The sequence below is a fragment of the Lutra lutra genome, chromosome 12 (genome assembly GCF_902655055.1).
Source record: "Lutra lutra chromosome 12, mLutLut1.2, whole genome shotgun sequence".
In the NCBI taxonomy this organism is placed as follows: domain Eukaryota; kingdom Metazoa; phylum Chordata; class Mammalia; order Carnivora; family Mustelidae; genus Lutra; species Lutra lutra.
This window is the reverse complement of record NC_062289.1, coordinates 14,301,201-14,324,023: the sequence shown is the minus strand read 5'-3', so window position 1 is coordinate 14,324,023 and position 22,823 is coordinate 14,301,201. Positions and strand designations below refer to the sequence as shown.

General features: G+C 34.7%; 1 protein-coding gene across 6 annotated transcripts in view; it reads left to right on the top strand.

The window, feature by feature from the left end:
• RELCH (RAB11 binding and LisH domain, coiled-coil and HEAT repeat containing) overlaps positions 1-22,261 on the top strand; it is a 111,130-nt gene extending 88,869 nt beyond the window's left edge. For 5 of the 6 annotated variants that reach the window (XM_047697106.1, XM_047697105.1, XM_047697104.1 and 2 more), the window contains 4 exons: positions 2,922-3,038; positions 7,739-7,827; positions 10,963-11,033; positions 16,256-17,975. In XM_047697106.1, the coding sequence (XP_047553062.1) occupies positions 2,922-3,038; positions 7,739-7,827; positions 10,963-11,033; positions 16,256-16,376 (398 nt within the window). In that variant the 3' untranslated portion in view covers positions 16,377-17,975. Of the gene's footprint in view, positions 1-2,921; positions 3,039-7,738; positions 7,828-10,962; positions 11,034-16,255; positions 17,976-21,898 lie in introns of those variants that run through there. The other variant, XM_047697108.1, reaches the window with a different exon arrangement.
• The last annotated feature ends 562 nt before the right edge of the window (positions 22,262-22,823 follow it).

Here is a 22,823-nt window from a genome sequence, read left to right as displayed (position 1 = left end):
GAGAAAATAGCAATATTTCATGATTAGTTAACAGGAAAAGATTTGGCATTTTAGCTAGCAATAGGGATAGTTCCACATACCGTAACATCGGATTTATAGGCGATTCTAGTAAAAACTGTAAAGGTACTTTGACCAGCTTTATTGAGGCTGTCATTGTTCTGAAGTGGAGAGACTTAAGTCCTGGCTTTCAGATCAAGGAATTGGCTAAGTAGGCAACGAGCCTTTGGTGTGTGCCCATGTTGTTAAGTTAGTAACTCTCTAGAACATGGTCTAACCTTCTTATGCACATTCAAAAGAAAGGTTTATGCATTGCTGAGAAGAAAGACATTTTCTTTTTATAAAGGTCCCAAAATAACAAAGGTTGTCTTGGGAATATTGACGATAGATGTTCCACTGCTTGAATAGGTGTAATAAACCACTTGTTATCCCTGCGGCCTTCTACAATTTAATGTATACCCACAGATATGTCTTAACACAATCTTCTTTCACATTCTGGTACAACCAGATTTTTTTCCCCCATTTAAGACAAAAAAACCTTTTGTTTTCTTTTGTACTTATTGCCTAGTGGCTTTCGTTTTACTTTAAAACTTTACCCTGAGGACTTTAATGTACTATGTTAATAATTTAGTGGTCGAGTAGAAGTCCTCTTGACAAGAATTCCATACTGATACCCATCTTTATTCATAGACCGTTGCTTTTTAGGAGTTTAGAAGAAGGTGAGAGAATTGTTGAGTTGTAGTATCTTCCTTGGAGTGGCGTTTTGGGTATTCGTCATTCTATTTCTTAGAGAACAGAAGCCAGTGGACTTTTTTTCTTTCCCAACTCCTCATTATCACAGGACATTTTGGTCTTGATTTTTTTTCAGAGGCCATTGGTTTTATTTGGAACACAATTCAGTCTTTTGTTGTTGTTTCTTCTCAGCTTTTTTACTTTATAAAGCCCTCTGAAAATGTTCAGTCATATGCTGGAGATTTTCTAACATGGCACTTTTACATTTCAGATTAGTTGGGGTTTTTTTTTTTTTAGAAGTTCTTTATTTCAGTTCTGAGCCCATTTACAAAAAGAAAGGATAAGATTCCCTTTACTTTGGCTGTTGGATCTACCCCAAATATTTTTGGAAAGTTTATTGAAATCAATTTTTATAAAGTCTCCTATGGATTGATTTTGTTTGTAGTGTAGACTCTGTCTAATCTGCCCTTAAGCCCAAAGGCTTCTGCAACGACCTTATGTTATACATTTTCCTATTTGCTTTGCCCACTGAAGGTCAGTTGTAGAATTACATATATCTTGGTTAGTAAATCTTTTAACCATCTTTTCTATCTGAGGAGTTATCAGTTAAATAAATTAATTGCTACAGATACGGTAACTAGGATACTATGTATGTAATGAAATGTTGAATTCTGGAATAAATTTTTGTCTATCTTCTGAGCTTTAGGAGGCTCTTAGATCAAGAGCCTTTAATGGGCTCTAGAGTTTAATGTAACTTATATAGATTTGTTTTCTAGTTAAGCAACTTTAAGGGGTTATTGTGCAGTATGGTTATTGAGTTTCTGAGAAAAACATTAAGGAAAGGATTACTTGCTTAGGAGGTCAGAAAAGGAGCAGAAGGAATAAAGAGGCATGTGTCAATAGAAAAAGAAGTTCAAGGAACATTCTAAAGGCTGAGGGGAAGTGAATCTCAAAGATTCTTAGAGAGACTGTCTTAGAGCCACCATTTTGTTGAGGTCTAAGCGTGCCAGTTAGTGAATTGGAGTTTCAGTGAATTCAGTGGGAAATCAATGAATGTTTGAAGTTTTTGTCTCCCAGTTTTTTTCGAGAGCTCCTTTTAAGTATCTTGTTATTAATTTTGATAAGTCAAAATACCCTAAAAATGGCCATTGTTAATTCATAGTTTTCATGGTTGGTTTGTTTGTTTCATTTTTGGGCCATTTACTAACATAAGTGTAAAACTTGTGATTATAATGTCAGTTAATTAGGAAGCAGGAGGTTTTTCTAGGGGAATATTGTGGCTTTCACATTATTTCTCATACATAAACTCAATGCAAACATGAAAGAAGTCACTACAGTTGGTCAGAAGTATGTGCTTATGAGTGGTGTTTTGGGTTCCCTAACCAAGCAGAGATTAGAAAGGGTCCTGTGAGCAATACTTTAATAGTCACTAGCCCTGCAACCATTTCTTCAGGGAACCCTGGTTTTATTGGGAAGTGGTATTTAGGAAACACAGTTTTAGGCCTGAGAGGTGCTTATTGCTACTGCATTGGATACTGTTTCTTGGGCCATCACTTTTATTTTAGTATTTTTGTTTATATTTTTGAAATTTTATCTTATTCATTGAGACAGAAGGTGATATTGAGCCCTTTGAGTGACTCGAACTAAACCATCGGTGCTATTTGACATTGGTCTTTCTAAGAATTTGAGAAACTAAAGCTAAGAATTGTTTTATGGAGTGAAATAATTTGATATTGAAAAAGAATAAGTATACTGTATTTGTCCTTTGTTTAGTAGCAGTGATAATACCTGATTTTTAGAAAGAAACTTAATTGTAAAGATAATAATAACACAAGAGGTCAATTGTTTACATTTGTTTATTTGGTTTTCATCTTTCAAATTGGGAAATTTAATTTCAGTGAGGCCAAATAACCTGTAGACACCCTCATATTTAGGTTATAGTGACAGTGCTATGGTCTGTTCCTTCCAAATGTTATTCTGAAATAACATACTTTCCTTTCTAGTAAGAAAAAGTAAGTGAAGGATTTGAAATCATCCAGAATTAAAATGAAATTTTAAAAATTTTAAAATGAAAAAAATTTTGTTTAATGTATGAGTATAGTATGAGTTTTATGTTTAATGTATGAGTATTTTTGTTTAATGTATGAGTATAGTGTGTGCAGAAATCTAACAATTTCTTTTTCTTTTTTCAGTTGTTATACCACACTTGCATAAGTTAGCCTTGGTGAACAATTTACAAATTGTGGATTCTAAAAGACTGGATATTGCTACCCATCTTTTTGAAGCCTACAGTGCACTTTCCTGTTGTTGTATCCTTGCTTTATTAATGTGTATCTATATTTATATAACCATTCTTACAGTGAACCTCTTTTGTTAAAGTTTGAAAGGTAATATTTTTTTCTTCAACTTACATAATGGTTATAGAAAATTAAAATTTGGTTTGACTTGCCCCACCACATATTCTAGCCACTCCTAATTTTAAAAGATGATTTTAAATCCTCTGTGCTTATATGTTCTATAATTTTGAAACACTGACAAAAGTTTTATCTATGTTAATTGGCAATGTAACTGAGCAAGAAATGAGTTATAGCTGAAGCTTCTCTTAATCAAAAGGAAGGAAGCATTGTATGTGTTCTGGCATTTAGGTTTCTCAATGAATGTTTAACCATCTGTATCCTGTGAAATGCTATGGAGAGATATCACTCTCCATAGCGTGGAGGCATAGTGCCGACATGGCTGATCACCTCCAGTGATGGTGCAACTGAAGGAAAACTCAAAGATCATCTAACCCATGTCAACCACTACATTTTATTAATGATTAAACTTAAATGATTAAACTAAAGCTTAAAGCCATTAGTGACTTCTTCTGTTTTTTATAGTTGAAAGCAAAACTGTGACTAGAACAAAGAACTTTAGCTGTCCTGTTACATGTTCTCTTTACTATCCTTGACCTAGTAAAAAAAAAACGAAGAAGGAAGTAAAGATAAAGATGGGCAGAGTGAGCGCCAGCTTCTCTGCTCTCCCATTAAAAAGCAGGCGAGGTCAAGAAAGAGGAAATAAGAGATTGAAAAAGGAGTGAAAGGCTGAATATGCAAACAGAACTATAAAAGTATAGGCTAGACAACATACTCAGAGAATTCTGATTGTAACAGAAAAAATTACAGTAGAGAGAGGTTCCTAGGAGAAAACAGAGGACAAAGGAAGGTTCAGGATTAATATTTATTGTTCCATAGTATTATATACCAGTTTGAGGTGATAAGTCAAGTGAACAAGTCATTTTAAATGAAATATATATGTTCCAAAATACCACTGATTGGCACTGGATTCTTGACTGGAACATTCTAGTGGGAGGTCTTAATTTGAACAAATGAAGCAGGGAAAGTAGAAACATAGAGCTGTTAAGGAGCTGTTTGTCCTTTGGGATATGTTAAAACTTGAGGTTGGATTAGTATTTGAGAACATTTTATTTTTAGGAAACGACTATAGATTACCTGTTCATGTGGATGATGTAAACTGTGTTTTTTATAATACAGATTATAAAGTGGCAGAGACACCATATTTTGGTAATTTGGTACTTCGACTATCCATATATCTTCTCTAAGTTTATTTCTACTAAAAGGAGAACTTACTATTATTCTTGATTTATCTTGTTGGCATTTTCTACTTAGAGAAGATAGAGGAAGCAAAAAGAGGAAGTGATATTCTGAACTGGCAAGGAAGAACTCTTTACTAATGGAGAAGTAACAAGACTCTTTCAAGAAAGTAATAATGGCATGTCAAAGTTTGTATTCCAAAGCAAAAAAATACTGCTATGTTTATAATTTCCCTAGACTTTGTGAAAATAGATGTTTAGAAACTGAAGCAAAAAATTATGTATAACCTTGTATAGCAGAGAGTTTCTAAAGGAGTATGCCTCAAGGGAAACTAGAAGGTTAAAAGATCAAAAATTGTAGCTATATAAAACCAGATATTCCAAGTAGGCAAGGCAGTGGCTTCTAAAGCACATAGAATCTGTATAGAAAGAATATTATTGTGTGTTTAAGTGTGCTCACAATATAGAATAAATATAATTAAGTCTTTACACCAATACAGTAAAAGGAAGAACATCTGAACAATAGACCCACTTCAGTTACTTAAAGTGTTAGTTCTACATGAGTCATAACGTGTACTTTTGTCAACAGAGTGCAGTATGGCCACAATAAAATCACATTGTTCTATGATCCAAATCCGTTCTGAGGTTCCATTGAATTCTGAGTTGATAGAGCACAAGAATATTCCTTTCAACACTGACATCATACTTTAATAAGGACATGGAAAAACTATAGCTTTTAACATTAAGTATAGCAATAAGTCAAAAAGTCATGTTTTTAAAAAATTCAAAGGAATTTAGAAATGTTTAACCCAAAGAAGAGCTAGCTTAGGGATGAAAAAATAATTCAAAAATTATTTTAAATGTTACGTAGAAGCAAGTTTAGGCATACTGTGTAACTCAGGTATAGAGCTAACACTGATAAGAAGGTTACAAAGAGTCTGATTTTATAAGAAAAACTTTCTGGGGGCGCCTGTGTGGTTCAGTCAGTTAAGCATACACCTCTTGACTTCGGCTTGGGTCATGATCTCATGACAGGGTCACGGAAGCCCTTGTTGGGCTCTGTGCTCAGCAGGGAGTCTGCTTCTTTCTATCTCCCTCTCCTTCTGTCCCTCTGTGCGCTTTCTCTCTTAGAATAAATAAGTCTATCTTTTAAAAAGTCTTTTTAAGAAAAACTTTCTAATTTAGCTATTTAAAAATGGAGTGATCTAAACTATGAATGTCCTGTCATTATTAGCAGTTAGAGCGTTTATGGCCATCATTCACAGATGAGATAGGATAATATATCAGATAGGAAAAAATGAGCTCTTTAAGTTTCCAACCCTTAAGAAAGATTGTGTGATTCCATAGGGAAAAGGTATAACCGAACAGTGAGTAGAAAGAGGAGGAGATGTAACTATTTACCTCCAAATAAGGCCATCTACGCTTCTTAATCCATGCCCGTATTTCTCTAGATCAGACTCTTTTTTTTTTTTTTTTTTTTTGAGAGAGTGAGAGAGTGTGAGCCAGGTAGGGGAGTGGTGCAGAGGGAGAAGGAGAGAGAAGCTTAAGGAGGCCCCACAGCCAGTGGATAGCCCAATGCAAGGCTTGGCTTCATAACCCTGATTAGATTGGTTTCATAATCATGACCTGAGCCGAAGTCAAGATTCAGTGGCTTAACCAACTGAGCCATCCAGGCACCCCAGTCAGACTCTTAACTACTAACTGAAGGGTCCCTCACAGTTACATGTTGGTGGTGCTTTCCCAAGATGTAGAGAACAAGACTATATAGCCATTATGTTGCAGCCCTCTCTAGGACTATAGGGATTAGTTCAACCAAATGATGTCTATATTTTTAGTCCTTCTAAATAATAAGCCACTCATTATAGGAGTCTTATTTACAAACAGTATTCAAAATTGTATTTGTTTTATGTTTATTTAGGTCATAAATATATATTTGTTTCCAAGATTTTATGTATTTGAGAGAGAGAGTGAGAGCAAACAAGCACAGGCTTGGAGAGAGGGAGAAGCAGAAGCAAACTCCCCACTGAGCAGGGATCCCAATGCGTGGTTCCATCCCAGAACCCTGGGATCATGACCTGAGCCAAAGGCAGACACTTAACTGACTGAGCCACCTAGGCGCCCTGGTCATAACTGCACTTTTAAGGCAAAAGTTATGTATTAATACTGATTTTTTTAAATTAATGAAATTCATTATAACTCTTTTTTTTTTTTCAAAAAGACTAGTTAACTCATCTTTATAAGGGAACTCACCTGCATTTTTCACTTCAATATGGTATATATAATACTAAATAAGAATTATTTTTAGATGGCTAACAACTATGTTAAGCTAAGAATGTGCTGTGAATAAACAAAGGGAATTGTTTTCTTGAGAAATATATCTACTTTCTTCATCCCTTTGAATGTCAGGATAATCAACTAAAATTCTGAAGTGACCACCAAATATAACTAGTACTAAACCTATGTTACTATAGTAAAAGTTCTCTTATCCAATTCAATTAGGACCAACAGTAGACCAGTTTAATAGGATGGTTAAAGCAGGAAATCAAGAAAATGGTTTATATAACTTACTTTAACTTAAAATACATAATCTTTCCTTTACCAATCTTTCGACATGGGACTGAGGTCTTTCTTTTGTGTGAGTCTGCTTCGTAGACTTAAATATTATCTTTGTTAGATAAACCCCACCCATAATATAATTGTGATTTTCAGTTTAAGTTTCTTTTTTTTTTTTTTTTTAGATTTTATTTATTTATTTGACAGAGAGATCATAAGTAGGCAGAGAGGCAGGCAGAGAGAGAGGAGGATGCAGGCTCCCCGCTGAGCAGAGAGCCTGATGCGGGGCTCGATCCCAGGACCCTGGGATCATGACCTGAGCTGAAGGCAGAGGCTTAACCCACTGAGCCACCCAGGCGCCCCAGTTTAGGTTTCTTTAAAGAGGATTCAGAAACATTTTTAATACTGGGTGTAGACCTTTTTTAGTTTTTTTATCTTTTTCCTAATCTTTTACAGTTGTTTACCCAGACATAATTAAATAGCACCATTTTAAGCAACTGGCCTTTACCAGTTCTTTTAAACTTTTCAACTTAGTTGTCATGGAAACATTAATTTTCTTACTTTTCATACTCATTTAAGCATCCAACTAAATTACACGATTTAATTTTTACACTTATCGCATGCGTTTACATAACGTAATTAAATTATGTAGTGTTACAATAATGAAGACCACTGACATAAAGGGATTTGTGGGGTTAAACACAATTGACTCTTGGTAAGTGATTAACTCAACAAATGAGAATCATGCTTGAGGGAAACCTGTTTGCTCTAAGTGATCTGCATGCCTTAGGCATAATTTTTATTATTTTGTTGTTCTTTTGGAAATACATTTGGTTTTTAATTCCCTTAACTGCCTGTCTCAAGTCATTTCAGAGGATTTAATGGTTAATCACTTTTTACCTGGTCTCAGATGTTTACGGACTGACATGGAACATCTTTCTCCAGAGCATGAGGTAAGCCTCCATGATGACTAAGCCACTGTGATTATCTGTGCCGGCTTCATATGTTTTACTGTCTCCTACAGACTTGCACTCTTTATGTGAGGCACGATTATGATACGTTGTGCTTAATTCTTTTAAATCTAGTGTAGGGTCATTTTACAGCTTTACTTACTGGTTAGGAGATCTTGAAAAACTCCATTAACATCTTCGATCCTCTGTTTAATTCTGTATAGTTGGGATTACATGCTGTCATTCACTGAATGTAATTAGAATCTCATGAGCTAATGTACATGAAATGCTTTTTAATCTGTAAAATGCTAATGCAATTGGATCTCTGACCATTAACTTTCTTAGAAGCCCAAGTTTGCGTTTTCTGTCTCACATTTCCTTATAACTCTTTTATTCTGTTTGTCTTCTTGTTTCCTCCAAAACCATTTATCATTTATTTCCTATTCTGTATTTTCAGCCTGTTTTATCAACCATTATCATGGTAGGTTTTTTTTTTTTTTTTCTGTTTTTCCAGCTTTTTACAGAGGAAGCTTAGATTATTTACTTTAAAACTTTTCTTTTTCGATACATGAATTTAAGGCTCTGTGTATTCCTTTAGCCACATCCTGTGCATTTGCTACATTGTATCTTCATTATCATTCAGTTCAAATTGGATTCTCATTTCTCTTATTAATTGATCCATGGGTTTTGTTTAATAAGGTAAATTGAGATTTAATTCTCCTATGTTTTTATCAGTTTTTTGTGGTCTGCTTCTTCTGCTAGCTCTTAAAATACCTATTAAAATTATGATTGGGAATTACCTTTTTCTCCGTGCAGTTTTTTCAATCTTTGCTTGGTATATTTGTAGTTGCCTTCTGTCAGGTTGAGGAGGCTCCTTTTATTGTCAGCTGGTTGATGTTTTATCATGAAGGAGTCTAGAATATTGTCAGATGTCTTTTTTCTTCCCTAGTTGAGAAGATTACGTGGTTGTTTCTTTTAATCTCTTGATTCATTGTTTTACACTAATGGATTCTTGGACATTAAATCAACCTTTGTATTCTTACAATAAATCTACAATAAATTCTTACAATAAATAACCACTTAGTTATGGTGCATAATTCCTTTTATATGAAGTTGAATTTAGTTTGCTAGCATTTTGTTGAGGATTTTTGCATCCAAGATGAAGGCTAAGCCTGCAGGACAGAAGAAATGATGTTTTAAGCCATATTTCACCACTCCATTAGGGTAGATTGGACTGAAAGTAGGAGTGGTTAAAAGTTGTTCAAAGGATCAGACTCCCAGATTCCCTTTCCGACTTTCGTAGAATTCTGGAGCTTTACTTTTTGAACTTGGGTTATATCACATGTAGCTGAGAACAGGAATGAGTGCTATAACGAGAAGGGGGAAATTAAGTGAAGGCAGACTTTGTTATCTTTCCCCTTCTTGGGTCCAAAAATGCTGGTAGTCAGGATTATACCCATAGGGGAAGAAGATAGACAGTTTGTTTGTGCCCAGTTTACCTTAAAGTGAAGTTACTCGTGCATGAAAAGAATTGTAATCAGCACTTTAGTGCCCCAGTCTTTAGTGGACATCCCAGGACCACCAACCATTTGAGGAAAACCCTCTAACATCAAAGACAGAGATGAAAACATATATGCAAGAAAGAGGGTACTGGAGGAAACAGACAATTCAGGGAGCAGAAGAAAAAGTACAAAAACGCCCCCCAAACACAATAAAGCAGAAACTAGCTAAACAAACAAAATCTATAATCTGTGAGATGAGAGAGTGGAAAATCAGAAAAGATTCAAAAATGATTAATCTAGATCTAACATGCATATGACAAAAGTCTCATTTGTAACCAAAGTCCTTACTGTAATCTGCAAGGCAATCTAAGATCTGGCTCTCTCCTCCTTCACATCTCAGACCTCATCTTCTACCCTCTTCTTTGCTCACTCTGGATCCACCAGTCTGGCCTCCTTTCCTAGAATGTGATAGGCGTACTCTGACCTAGATGGAGCCTTTGCTCAGCCTTTTCCTGGTGTCTAAAACACTTGTTCCTTCATCTCCTTCAGGCTTTTCCTTAAATGTCATTTCCATGAAGACTGCTTGGGATACCTCCATGTAAATTGTAACATTCTTCACCTTGGCCTCCTAGCACCCTATATTTTATTCAATACTCTTTCCAAAGCCCTATCACCTTCTAATATACTACATAACTTACCTATTTTTTATATTTATTTTCAAGAAAATGCTCTCCATAAGGTGGGAATGCTCTCTGTTTTGTTTGTGCATTCTTTGTATCTAAAAAAGTGCCTGGCACATAGTAGGTGACAGTAAATATTTGTTGTTTAGTGACCTCCATGCCCGAACATGGGCCAGGAATATTCAGGAAGATATTCAGTTTCTGGTGTGGTTACCAGCTTAGAGGAGCAGCTTAGATCCCTCCACCCTTTCCATCACTCACTGGGTCTCCCTGAAAAAATGATGTTAACTCTTAGGTGCCCATTGTATTCCGAGTTACACTTTAGTAACCACAGACTTATACCTGGTCCCTGCTCTAGACATTAAAATAGAGCATCTTACTATTTGCAACGTGGAGAAAGCAAAGCAGCTTTTACTGGGGAAAAATGTGTGTGATCATGGAATATATATATGTTAAATGTATAGAGGTACACCAATTTTATTTTTACCATTAGATGGTAGGAAAAACTAAGGGAGAATTGAAGTCAGAGTTAGGAAGGTTAGTGAAAATCAAAATCAGTTATTAGGTTATATGATTGAGGTCCTTTTTTTTTTTAAAGATTTTATTTATTTGTTAGAGAGAGAGAGATCATAAGTAAAGAGGCAGGCAGAGAAAGGGGGGAAGCAGGCTCCCTGCTGAGCAGAGAGCCTGATGCGGGACTTGATACCAGGACCCTGAGATCATAAATGAACCAGAGGCAGAGGCTTAACCCACTGAGCCACCCAGACGCCCCTGATTAAGGTCTTTTAAAACTATTTCTGCACGTAATATAGCAATCTAATGTGAATTTCTTTAACAAAGTGACTGCTAAAACTTGATACTTTTAATTAACACTAGTTTGTGGTAATACTAAAAATTAAATTAAAAAGTTTAGATTAAATAATAGTATTTCACTAAAGTCATTTTTTTTTAATCAGGTCATTTTAAGTTCCATGATAAAAGAGTGTGAACAAAAAGTAGAGAACAAGACAGTCCAAGAGCCTCAAGGGTAAGACATTAATTTTCTTTTTAAGACTTTATATTGACCTTAATTTCTCTATCTAAATTTTCTATAGATGGGTATGGTGTTTTATTTTGTGTTACTCTTTAGTCACTTTTGGAAGGTAAGAAAATTATTTAAATCAGTGGTTATCAAATGCTAGTTTATAAACCATGTATCAGAATTATCTGGGGAATTTAAAATTTACATCTCTACCCCGTGCTCTGTGCCATCCTCTCAACAGTCTGATTCAGCCTAGGGATCTGTATGTTTAAAAGCTAAAGACAATAGGATAGGTAGCCAGATTTGGGAATCACTGGTCAAAATAGTTTCTTAGAAATTTATGACAAGAATTATAAGGTGTAACTTGATTCATTGCATAAAGGATTATAAACTTGTGAATGTTCTCCTAACCAAACTAACTTGAATTCGAAGATTCATTGAAGTTAAAATACAAGCATAGATGTGGAAGAGTAAAGGTGGGCATTCAGGAGAGGAAGTAATTTACAGATAGACTGTGTGTACTCTTACCTCTTATTGATGTAACCTTGAGCAGTTAATCTTAAATGGACTCTGTTAGGCATAAAAAGCTCAAAGGTTTTTCCTTTATAAAGGTGACTACTAGGAATAAGTGTGTTATCCTATCAGGCTAGGTACCCAGACACACACTTACCTCTTCACACCCCCAACTTCTCCCACACACACGTACACATCCAGTTTTTTACTTCTTACTGTGTGTCAGAGCCCTTTCTTGAGCCTCCTGGGATGTTAGAACTTTCCTACCATTGTAGCCATGGAGAGTTAAAACAGTAAAAGTACTTCGATAGACTTCAGTTCCAAACACATAATCCATAAAATTAATGCCAAAGCAAATGCTTCTGTTCATTTGTCATACATTTAGTGTTAAGATTATCTGGTGCCTTATCAGTTGAAAATGTAAAAAGTTTGGGTACAAAATTAAGAAGTATATGTGAAATGCATTCTAAATGAAATTTCATTAATTAGCATGCAGGAATTAAGAAAGAGAAAAATACCTTCATAACTTCCCAAGATTGTTTCAGTTATATGAATGTCCTTTAAAAAAAGTTTATTTTTATAATCATATTTTCCCATTACTCAAATCTTCTATATTATTTTTTTAAACTTTTAGGTAATTTCAAATAAGCACAGAATAAATTATGTAGTGAATTCCCATGTACTCATCCCTCAGCTTCAGTAATTATCAACTCATGGTCAATTTTATCTCATCCATCCCCCTCCTATATTCCGGTATGCATTTCTGAAAGACCAATGCTATTTTTTAAAACAAACATAATGTCATTAAAACCAAAATAACTACTTCTTAATTTTATCAGTTATCTGGCCTGTGTTTAAATTTCTGATTGTTTTATAAACATCATTAGCAATTTGTTTTTTTTCTTTACAGTCTGTTTCTTTGAGTCAGGATCCAGAATTCCATTCATTGCAACTAATTGACATGTCTCTTCAGTCTCTTTTAATCAATAGGTTCCCCTTCTATTTCGTTTTTTCTTCATGTACTTATTGAAGAAATTGAGTCTTTGTTCTGTAGAGGTCCCCACAGTCTGAATTTGGCCGATTGCATTTCCCTCTTGTTGTTTTAACATGTTCCTCTGTATTTCCTAAATAAATTTGGTGGTTGGGTCTAGATCTAGAGGCTTCACCATATTCAGGGCATGTTTCTTTATTTTGCAAGACTGCTTCGTAGGAGGAGGTGTGTTTTCATCGTGAGGGAGACAGTGTCTACTTCTCTCTTTGTTTCAGTGGTATTAGCATCTGTTAATGATCAGTACCTGGCTGTACTAATTGGTTAACTGTTACTAAATACATTACTCTAATTCTGTCATTCCTTCTTCATTTGTGAGCTAGAATACTTCAGGGAAGAAACCTTCCCCCATATGTACTATATGTACTATGATTACCCAGTGATACAGTTTTTTATGGTAAAGGCAAGGTAAATGTTCAGTTCTTTTTCTTTACTTACCAGTTTTCTAAAATAATGAATTGATTCATCTTCTGATGGTGACTAGTTAGGTGGTTTTTTTTGCTCAAGTATCATAAACTCATGTATTATCAAATACCTGATACAATTCAGTGTATTGCACTTAGTATCTTTTGATGTCAAATTATCCCATCTTTGGCCATTGTAAGGCTTCTCAAGTTGACTTCCCAAGTCCTTTCGACATTAATTTGCAAAATGGAATGGTATGGAGGGAGAGAGAAACATTCTAGGATATAAATAGTTTTGAAGATCAGTCAGGTATAAGAGGTTCTGCAGACGCAGAATAAGAAACGGCAACTGGTTTGATATGAGTTGCAAAAGAAAGATCTGAGATTTCCTTGAAAACTTGCAGGAAAGAGACAATATAACCTTACAAGGCAGCCCATTTCTTTTTTAACAACTCTATTTTTTACAGATTACTCTTATCCTGAGTTAGTCTTCCTTCCTATTACGTTTCCTCTCTAAAATAGGTTTCATCATCTGGCAAAGAGATGGGGGGTTGTTAAGACCCCTTTGTAAAACTGATAAAAATGTAAACTTTCTTTTCAGAAAAAAATGCTGTAATATAATGGTTCTCTGTTGGAAAGCTTTGTGTAAAGTAGATGCCCGTATCCTTTATACCGTATGGAAAGAATCAGAATAACTGGGGTTAGGACAAGACATCTCTATTTTCAGTACTTCTCCAGGTGACTGTGATGTATATTAGTAGAGCTATACAAATATATACAGCTATGCGATATATATTCATATCTAATTTTTTACATGTAACATTGGTATCTGTTAAGTCTTCTGAATCTACTCTTCTCCAGACTGAACGTCCCAGACGCTTTAACATCTTTGTTGCCCTCTGGTTAGACTATCATTAAAACTTGATAATACTCGGGGCACCTGGGTGGCTCAGTCATTAAGCGGTTGCCTTTGGCTCAGGTCATGATCCCAGGGTCCTGGGATGTAGTCCCTCATCAGACTCCCTGCTCAGCGGGAAGGCTGCTTCTCGCTCTCCCACTCCCCCTGCTTGTGTTCCTTCTCTTGCTGTGTCTCTCTCTGTCAAATAAATAAATAAAATCTTAAAAAAAACCAAACTTAATAATACTCAAGTATTATCTGACCCATGCATCCTGTTTTTCTCAATGCAAACTAAAATCATACTTACCTTTCAGCTTACAGTATTGTTCTACAGAAAGAAAACAAAACTGTAAACTTGGTACATTAAGGAAAGGCATTAGAGAAAATCTAGGACTTGAACTGGGATTTAAAGATTGGTTAGACACCAGATAGAAAGGAAGAGATAAGTTAAAAATGTTTTGAACACAAACTCAGCAGGCTTGATGCAGGGGGATCTAGAAATTGAGCGTTAATTGTTGGTTAAACACACACACGCGCGCGCACACACACACACAAATAGATTGCTGTGTATCTTGAATGCCAAGCACAATTTATCTTGTAGGTAGTAAGTAGCCATTGAAGATTTGTGAGAAGGGATAGGATATGAAGAAGTGATTATTTCAGAAGTTAATCTGATCATGGAAGAAGACCAGATCTAAGACTTGGAATAATTCAGTTGGAAGGTATTGTCAGTGGAAATAAAAATAAATGATAGATGTTTCATAGAATAAAATCAGAGGATTTGATGATTGCTTTTATTATTTTTTTTTTAAGTTTAATTTATTTAATCTCTACACCCAGTGTGAGGCTCCAGCTCATGACCCCAAGACCAAGAGTCACATGCTCTTCTGACTGAGCCAGCCAGGCACTCCTGGTGATGTGTTTTAAATAGAAGACAGGGAGCCATTATATTCGCTGTTGGGAGGAAAGGAGAATGTTAAAACCACTAACAAATAAGGAAATAAAAACAGTGGATCATTTCTAAAGTTTGGAGGTAAAAAAGCTTCATGTTAGCTTATCTACAAACAACAGTAATAGGACACTTTTTCCAAACTCCTTATAGAGATGATACTTGAAACTTCAAGAGAAAGTTTCAATAGTGAGTTTTGTAATTGAAGAACCAGGAGCCAAATGCCGAAACTTATGGAGGATTACTTTGTGGGAAGAGAATGCAGCAGGAGACAAGGGAGAGGCCAGGTTGGTGTGCCGGCAGAAGAGCTGTGGGGAGAAGAGATTTTAAAGATGGGGGTCATGATCTGGCATTTAACAGTAATTCACAGCGCACACCTTTAAGGACTAAGAAAACCAGAAGCGCTTGATGGCAGCACATACTTCATCTGCAGTTTCACTGGACAGGTCCCGGGCTCCTGCATCTCTCCGTTCACTGCCCTTGACATGGTCAAACATATTCTCTCCTTTGGTCCTGCAAATGCAATCTGCAAATACAGATTGCCGCAGTCATCGCAATCTGTATTTTTCAGTTTAAGAAATTGAATCAGAGTAATCTAAAGCATATTGGCCAAGGCTACAGGGCCAGCAAACTGGGTTTATTGTTGGATCACTGGAAAATTGCACTTGATCAGTGTTCTGTTTGGTATTATGATAAATTAGCAATCTTTAGTAGTTATTTAGATGTGTTTACTCCCTACACAGAAGGTTGTTCAAAAAGAAAGAAGAAATTGATTTTAAATTGTTGATTGAAACTAATGCAAGTGGCAGTTGAGGACATTGTGCCCTGTCCTCCCAAAAGTAATATGTCATAGGATTGTTATCAGAACAGTTTATAAAACCTCAGTATGATTTAATATACTTATTTGTGAAAATAGGGATAGTATCTATCTTCCAGGGTTGCTATAAGAATTAAACGAAGTGATGGTGATGAGAAGAAGAGTAACTACTTATAGTTACAGCATGTTATTACATGCCTGGCACTACTAATAAGCACTATGTACACTTGTATAATTCTTAATAGACCTGTGAGGTAGGTAATAGACTTATCTCCATTTTACAGATGAGGATTACTTTACAGATGAGATCAGATAACTTGCCCAGGGTCACAAAGCTGCCAAATGACAGAGCCAAGATTCAGTCTCACTGCAGACTTGCTTCTAACCTCTACACCCTACTGTTACCTTTAATATGCACAACGAATGTGAAGCTCCTAACCTAGTAGGTTCATAGAAACTTCTGTCTGTAAATACTAGCTTCCCCTTTGTGATACTGGCTCAGAAGGTATTTATTAACATTATTACTACTGAAGAAATGAAAAAAATGGATATTCTAGTTTTTTAACTGCTTTACTTGAACTTTAAAATTTCTTTCCTAGCTCAATGTCAATTGCTGCAAGCTTGGTGAGTGAAGATACGAAGACCAAGTTCTTGAACAAAATGGGCCAGTTGACAACATCAGGTGCCATGTTGGCCAATGTGTTTCAGAGAAAGAAGTAAAAGCCGGAAGGAAGCCCCAGTAAACACTAAGATGGACTCAAGCAGACTGCTTCCTTGTACTTGAAGTACTTGCCTTTTTTATTTCTTGTTGTATGTTCTTGCATTATAATTTTATCCTAACCTCCAAAGATATTTGCACTGCTTTTGATTATTGCTGTATATCTGTTAATTTTGGAGTTATAACTGTGGTGATAGAAAATTGGGTTTATAGTCTGTACCAAGTCCCTCTTCTATGTTCTTGTCTTTCGGAATAATTTTTTTTACACACACACACATATATATATATATAGTGAAGAGTTGTTTTTTTTTTAATTTTTGGATGGGATATTAGCAAATATCTGTATTATACACTAAGCTATTACAATGGTACTTAAAATAATGTAAATTTGAAGTCATTGTTATAAAGTAATAAAAGTGGAGATTACTTAAGTATTTAAATTATGAAAGAATAATGCAGACTTTTTATTGTTTCTTAACTGACTAGAAAGAGCCACCAGCATTACTCTGTGCCTTTTGGACTTCAGTTTTTGTGTCTGTAGGAATTGTGTACATTCCGTTCACACAGTATTTTATAATGCTGTGATGAATTTGAGTTACAGATCCTACAGTAAGTAGATTATAATGAAACCTTCCACATTTCAGAGCTCTCGTGAATATTCTTTAAGTGCTATTCAAACCTCCCCAGCACTTACATGCATATAATGGACTTACCTGAGGAAAGACAGCACATAAACACGGGGGGTAGTAACCAAGGTGAATTTTGAAAACTGATATGTAGTAGATTTTAATACTCAGAAGTAAACGTAGGTAAGAAGAGCTAATAATTGTGAAATTCTTCCCCCAAATTTAAGTACACAGGAAAATATGGTTTGAATTTGAAATTTAACACTGACTTATATGAAATATTTTATTTAAAATATATTCTAATGATTTTGATTTCAGAGATTATCTTTTCATTCTGTGTGTTACAGAGAAGTACCGAAAAGTTAAGGACATTTGGGGGCTGCTTTTTTCCCTATAAACTAAAACTGACATGAGCTAAATTACTGTTGGTTAGTTAACACCTTGTCCCTTACAGTCAGTGACTATTCTTGTGTTTGATATATATTACATAGAGTCTTAAGTCAGTGTACAGCTCCACTGGAATTGGACAGTTGTCTCTGCAGTAATGCAACTTGAAGTAGAAAAGAGTGGGACTGGACATAGAAGGAGATAATTGGTTTGAGGGGGTAATGTGAGGCCTTTTTGAAAAATGAATATTTTGGTAAAGAGAATTCTTGTTTGAGCACAGTTGATGCATATAGGCGATTCTCGTGTTTGTTGTATAAACTGTTTTAATACACTTGGAACATAGTTGGATTACATTCACTTCTGGAAAAGATAGCTTACCACACAGTCAAGCTTATAAAATGAGTTGCCATAAACAAAGCCATTTAAAAAGTTCATTCTGAAATTATTTCTTTTACCTGTAGTGACACAATTGTTAAAATTAACTAGTCTTTCAGAAACTGTTGGATTCTAGGCATTCCTGAGAAATTGAAAGTGGCTACCTTTCATGTCAAAAATGTTGATCTATTATAAATAAAATGTTTTTGCATATTTGTTTTTGTTTTGTTTCTGGCTATGTGTATTTATTTTCATTTTGAAGCACTATATATTCTGTATCCAAGCAAAAGGAAATGAGAAAGAATGTATTCATTAAAATGTACTACGTTATTTAAGGAATATAATTATATAAATTACTAGTTAATTTACTTTTACTAAAAAAAGATTGTTGCTCTAAAATGAATATATTTCAGAGACAGTTTAAAGGAACTGTTATGGCTCTCATTTGCTTTGAAATACAGTAAAATAAATATATTCGTTACCAAATGTATGAATAGAAATATTTTTATTGTGATAATTTTTATCAGTTTGTGAATCCATTTGTCTAAATGCTAGTGTTTTCTTTAAAAGGCAACATCTAGTAAGATACACAGTATATTTCAAGGGAGTCTCCCTTATTATGCTGTTAAGTATCTTAATGTCAGTAAGACTTCATGTTTATTTTCACAATGATTTTTAAGGCAAACTATGATTCTTTAAAGACCAGATAGACTAATCACACTAATCTCTGAAACTGAGTGTGTTCTTCCAAAACTGGCCATAAAATCCCCATACTCACTCTTTTTACACAGAAATAAAAACAGTACAGATTTAAATATTTGACTTAACAAAAAACTAAGTTTGCAAAGTAAACTTGATTTAAAGCTAATTTGAAATTATGCCTGTGTTTCTAAAGCAAGCCAGAAATTAAAAATTTTCAGAAACTCAGAAATGCCATAGCTAGCAATTTTGCTGAATTACTCCAAGAACTATGCTTGAATGGTAGCAGTATCTAACTTTATATGTGGATGTCCTTGACTTCATTTGTTTGCACCAGTCCCCCCTTCTGAAAGATTACTTTGCTGAACACCAAACAGACTTGCAGCCTGAATGAAATTGTAAATAATTTTAATAGAGTCTCGATTCAAGTTGCTATCAAATTCCTTTTTTAACAGGAAAGAAATACTGGTTCAAATAAATAGTCTCTGATAAAGTTTGGGGGCGATGAAATGGCTATGTATTGATTTGTCTTGTCATGATCCCAATTTTTAAAATAACCTATTTTAGACCATTATTTGAACTTTAAGGACAGAACTATCTCCAGACATCACCTTGTTGATCTTTGACCTGTGAGAGCTAACTACAGTGAACATTTTGTGCTAGTTACCAGTTCCTTAACTATTTTTGTATAAAGAATGTATGTTTGAAGAGTTTTGTAATTAGCAATTCTAATTCCAAAAATTCTCCAGATTGGCTAGGTCACAAAATTCCAACTTTGTCTTGGATGTTAACTCTTTTATAAGCAAACTATGAAATAAATTTAGCTTTTCATATGAATAGATAATGTGTTTGAAAGTTCTCATGTAACTTAACAGTAAGCTTGTTTTCATTACTATTTTATTTCAGTATGTTTAAAAAATAATAGATTAAAGGTGTTTGCTAGTAATAAAAATAATGTATCTGGTAGATTTCTGCATCTTGGCAAAATAATTGTATTTTAGGCTATTTTCACACTACAAATGGATGTTCTGCATGCATTTCGTCTATGGAATTTGCACTCCAGTCACAATCTCTGAGTGGCACATCAGTCTTTCAGATTTTCCCATCAGAACTAACTACAGGAAACTTTGCCTTCTTTATAGTTTACTTTGTTTGCATGTTTAAGAAAAATCTTTAAAAATTCCTGTTCACTGTAAGACCACACCAATCATAAAGTACATGATAGATAATGTGAACTCAACACAATATAAGCTATAGTATATAACTATACTATATATAGTAAATGTATATTATATGTAATATATAAATATATATATTTAAGTGATAGTATGTAAATAATTTTGATAGTATATAAATATTTCCTTTGGTTCAGGGTGGTGACAGATGTAATTTATTTACTTTCCTTAAGAGTCTTCAGTAATAGCTGTAAAATTCTGTCCAAAGCATATCTATATAGAAAAGTATATTATTGGGGTGCCTGGGTGGCTCAGTCGTTAAGCGTCTTCCTTGGGCTCAGGTCATGATCCCAGGGTCCTGGGATCGAGCCCCACATCGGGCTCCCTCCTTGTCAGGAAGCCTGTTTCTCTCTCTCCCACTTCCCCTGCTTGTGTTCCCTCTCTCGCTGTATCTTTGTCAAATAAATAAATAAAATCTTAAAAAAAAAAAGAGAGAGAGAAAGAAAGAAAGAAAAGTATATTACTATTTTAATATCCTTTTAATACATTAAAGACTAATCCGTTATATTTTTTTCAGTTAGATCATTGCATGAATAGATTTCTTGAGGAATTTCAATGTAGTAAAATTTATGTTGTCTAAGCTGGCATTTTGGGTTATATGTAATAGATATTAAATTTTTAGTCAGTGATTTTTATTTAGGGTTATCATTTGTTGACAGTCTACTTTTCAAAATTTTTAGGGGCACCTGGGTGGCTCAGATGGTTAAGCTTCTGACTTTGGCTCAGGTCATGATCTCCAGGTTCTGGGATCAAGCCCCATGTCTGACTCCCAGCTCAGCAGGGAGTCTTTTTCTTCTTCTGCCTCTGCCTCCCCCTGCTCGTGCTCTCTCTTTGTCTCTCTCTCAAATGAATAAATAAACTCTTAAAATACATAAAAATAAATTTAAAAATAAAATTTTTAAAAACTATTCTTACTGGAAAAACAGCCTCTTTTTAAATTGTTGGCATTTCCAACCTTAGATATTTTTAGGATATGCTACATTTCTGATAATTGACAATTCTTTAAATTTTTAGCTTCCTCTATTCATAAATCTCCCTGTCATGTATTAAGTATTGAGCCTCAGGTGAATGCTTTTCATAATGTAAATCATTTCCTAATTTCATTTTTATATGAATTTTATAAATATCATTTCCTTTCTAGTAAGTTCTTTTTTGTCTTAGAATAAAAAAGCATGGAAATAATAACATGCTCTCTATTCCTTACAGGACTTAATGAAAATTACACAATAGTAAACCTCAAAGTATGTTAGCACTTAGTATCAGGAAAGTTCAAATTGGATTTAAAATAAGCCCCTGAATAACTAAAGCATGGGTAACTGTGTATAACCTCCTCCCCGATACTTCCGTGTTCTAATAAGTGTATAGGTTACCATGACATGCATCACTTACCTAAAATTGCAATAGAAGGCAGAAACCACTTTTGATTGTTACTTTTGCCTACTTTAACCATTCCCAGAGTTTCCAACCTAGTGAAGACTGGTAAGGTTATTTTACTTTTTGCTTACCAAAACTTGAAATTAATTTTTTTCAAAAGCTTAATAAGTAAATTAGTCCAATAAATTAATTTTTATTACATTATTTAGACTTTATAAAATATTTTATTTACCCTTTGCAACTTCACTCGTTTCTTTTAGTATATATTTGATTCTTATAGTAATTTATAGCTTTCTTTGGTATGTTATTTGAAGTTCCTTATAACTAAACTTTTCATACTAAGGGAAGAAAAATAAGAACTGCCATTGCTTGAAAATAATCGGTTCCTAGTGTTATCTAAGAGAAGGAAACTCTTCAGTTAACCATTGACCATTGATTTTAAAAGTCAGAATCTGGTTTCTTGAAAACATTACGAAAGTTTTCACATCTTAGGAGGTAAATGCTACAAACCAAATTTGGAGACCATTTTGTTCTGTCATTCTACTGAAGGCACGGTGTTGTAGTGTAATAATCCTCAAGAAAATCATGGAGAGGCGACAGACTAGAAATGGATAAATCTCCTGATTTTCAAAAATGAGAAGCCAAAAGATAAGACAAAATATGGACTACCATTCTAAATCTATATAAAGCCTCTTCAGGTTGGCCTTTTCTGACTACTCAGTCCAAAGTAACCCCTATAATTCCCTAAGATCTCCCTGTTTTTTTCTTAAATAGTTATTCTTCTCAGTACTCATTTTCTTGTTTTTTATTGTCTGTCTCTTTCACTAGACTCAGCTCCATGAGAGAGAATGTTGTCTATCCTTTTCAATATGTCTCCGGTATTTGAAGAATGCCTGGTGTATGATAAGTACTCAACATTAACTGAATGAATTAATGAATTGTGAGCTTGATACCAATTCCATGCAAGGTTGCCAAGTAGATTAAAAGGATGAGACCCCCAGAACAGGACGAATTTACTGAGCCTACAGGACAAACTAACCTACAGTCCTTTTCATAGAGCTATTATATGTTGTGGATCAGGGGGATTGTGTAGTCTTGTGCATATTTTGACCTCAGCAAAATATTTGACTTTGTTCCTCATAATGTCCTTATTTATATCCAAGGTAGAATATATATGGAATAAATAAAAGTGCAAAAAAGAATTGTGCCATGTGTGTATGGTCTAAAAAGCTCTGCAGAGTTTCTATTCATATCTGGCTCTCTGCACAGCACCTCTTACCAACAGACCTCACCAAGTCTTCCAAGTGATCTGTCCGTGTAGAGAAGCCATCCCTTTTTAAAGATTGTAAAGTCATTCTCCATTCAGCATACATCTGTGGAGGACCTGTTTTGTGCTAAGCATGAATGAGACTGACAAGACAGAGCTTAACAGCCAGACAAGGAAACAAACAGGTTGAGAAAGTAGGGCTGAGGAAGACGTACTTTAGTTAGGGGAATTATCTTTATGGTTTGCTTTGAAGACATCTGTGAGGTAACAATTTACCTGAAAACCAGGAAGAATAGGCTTTAAACATGTTTTCACATAAAAGAAAAAAGAGCAGTGTGTGCACAGGCAATGAGATGAGAAACTGTTGTGTTCAAGGAACTGGGGAAAAAAATGACCAATATGGTTGAGCCACTATCAAAAGATGAAGTTGGAGATGGATATAGCCAGATCATAGAGAGCTTTGTACACTCTGATTAGAAGTTAGAA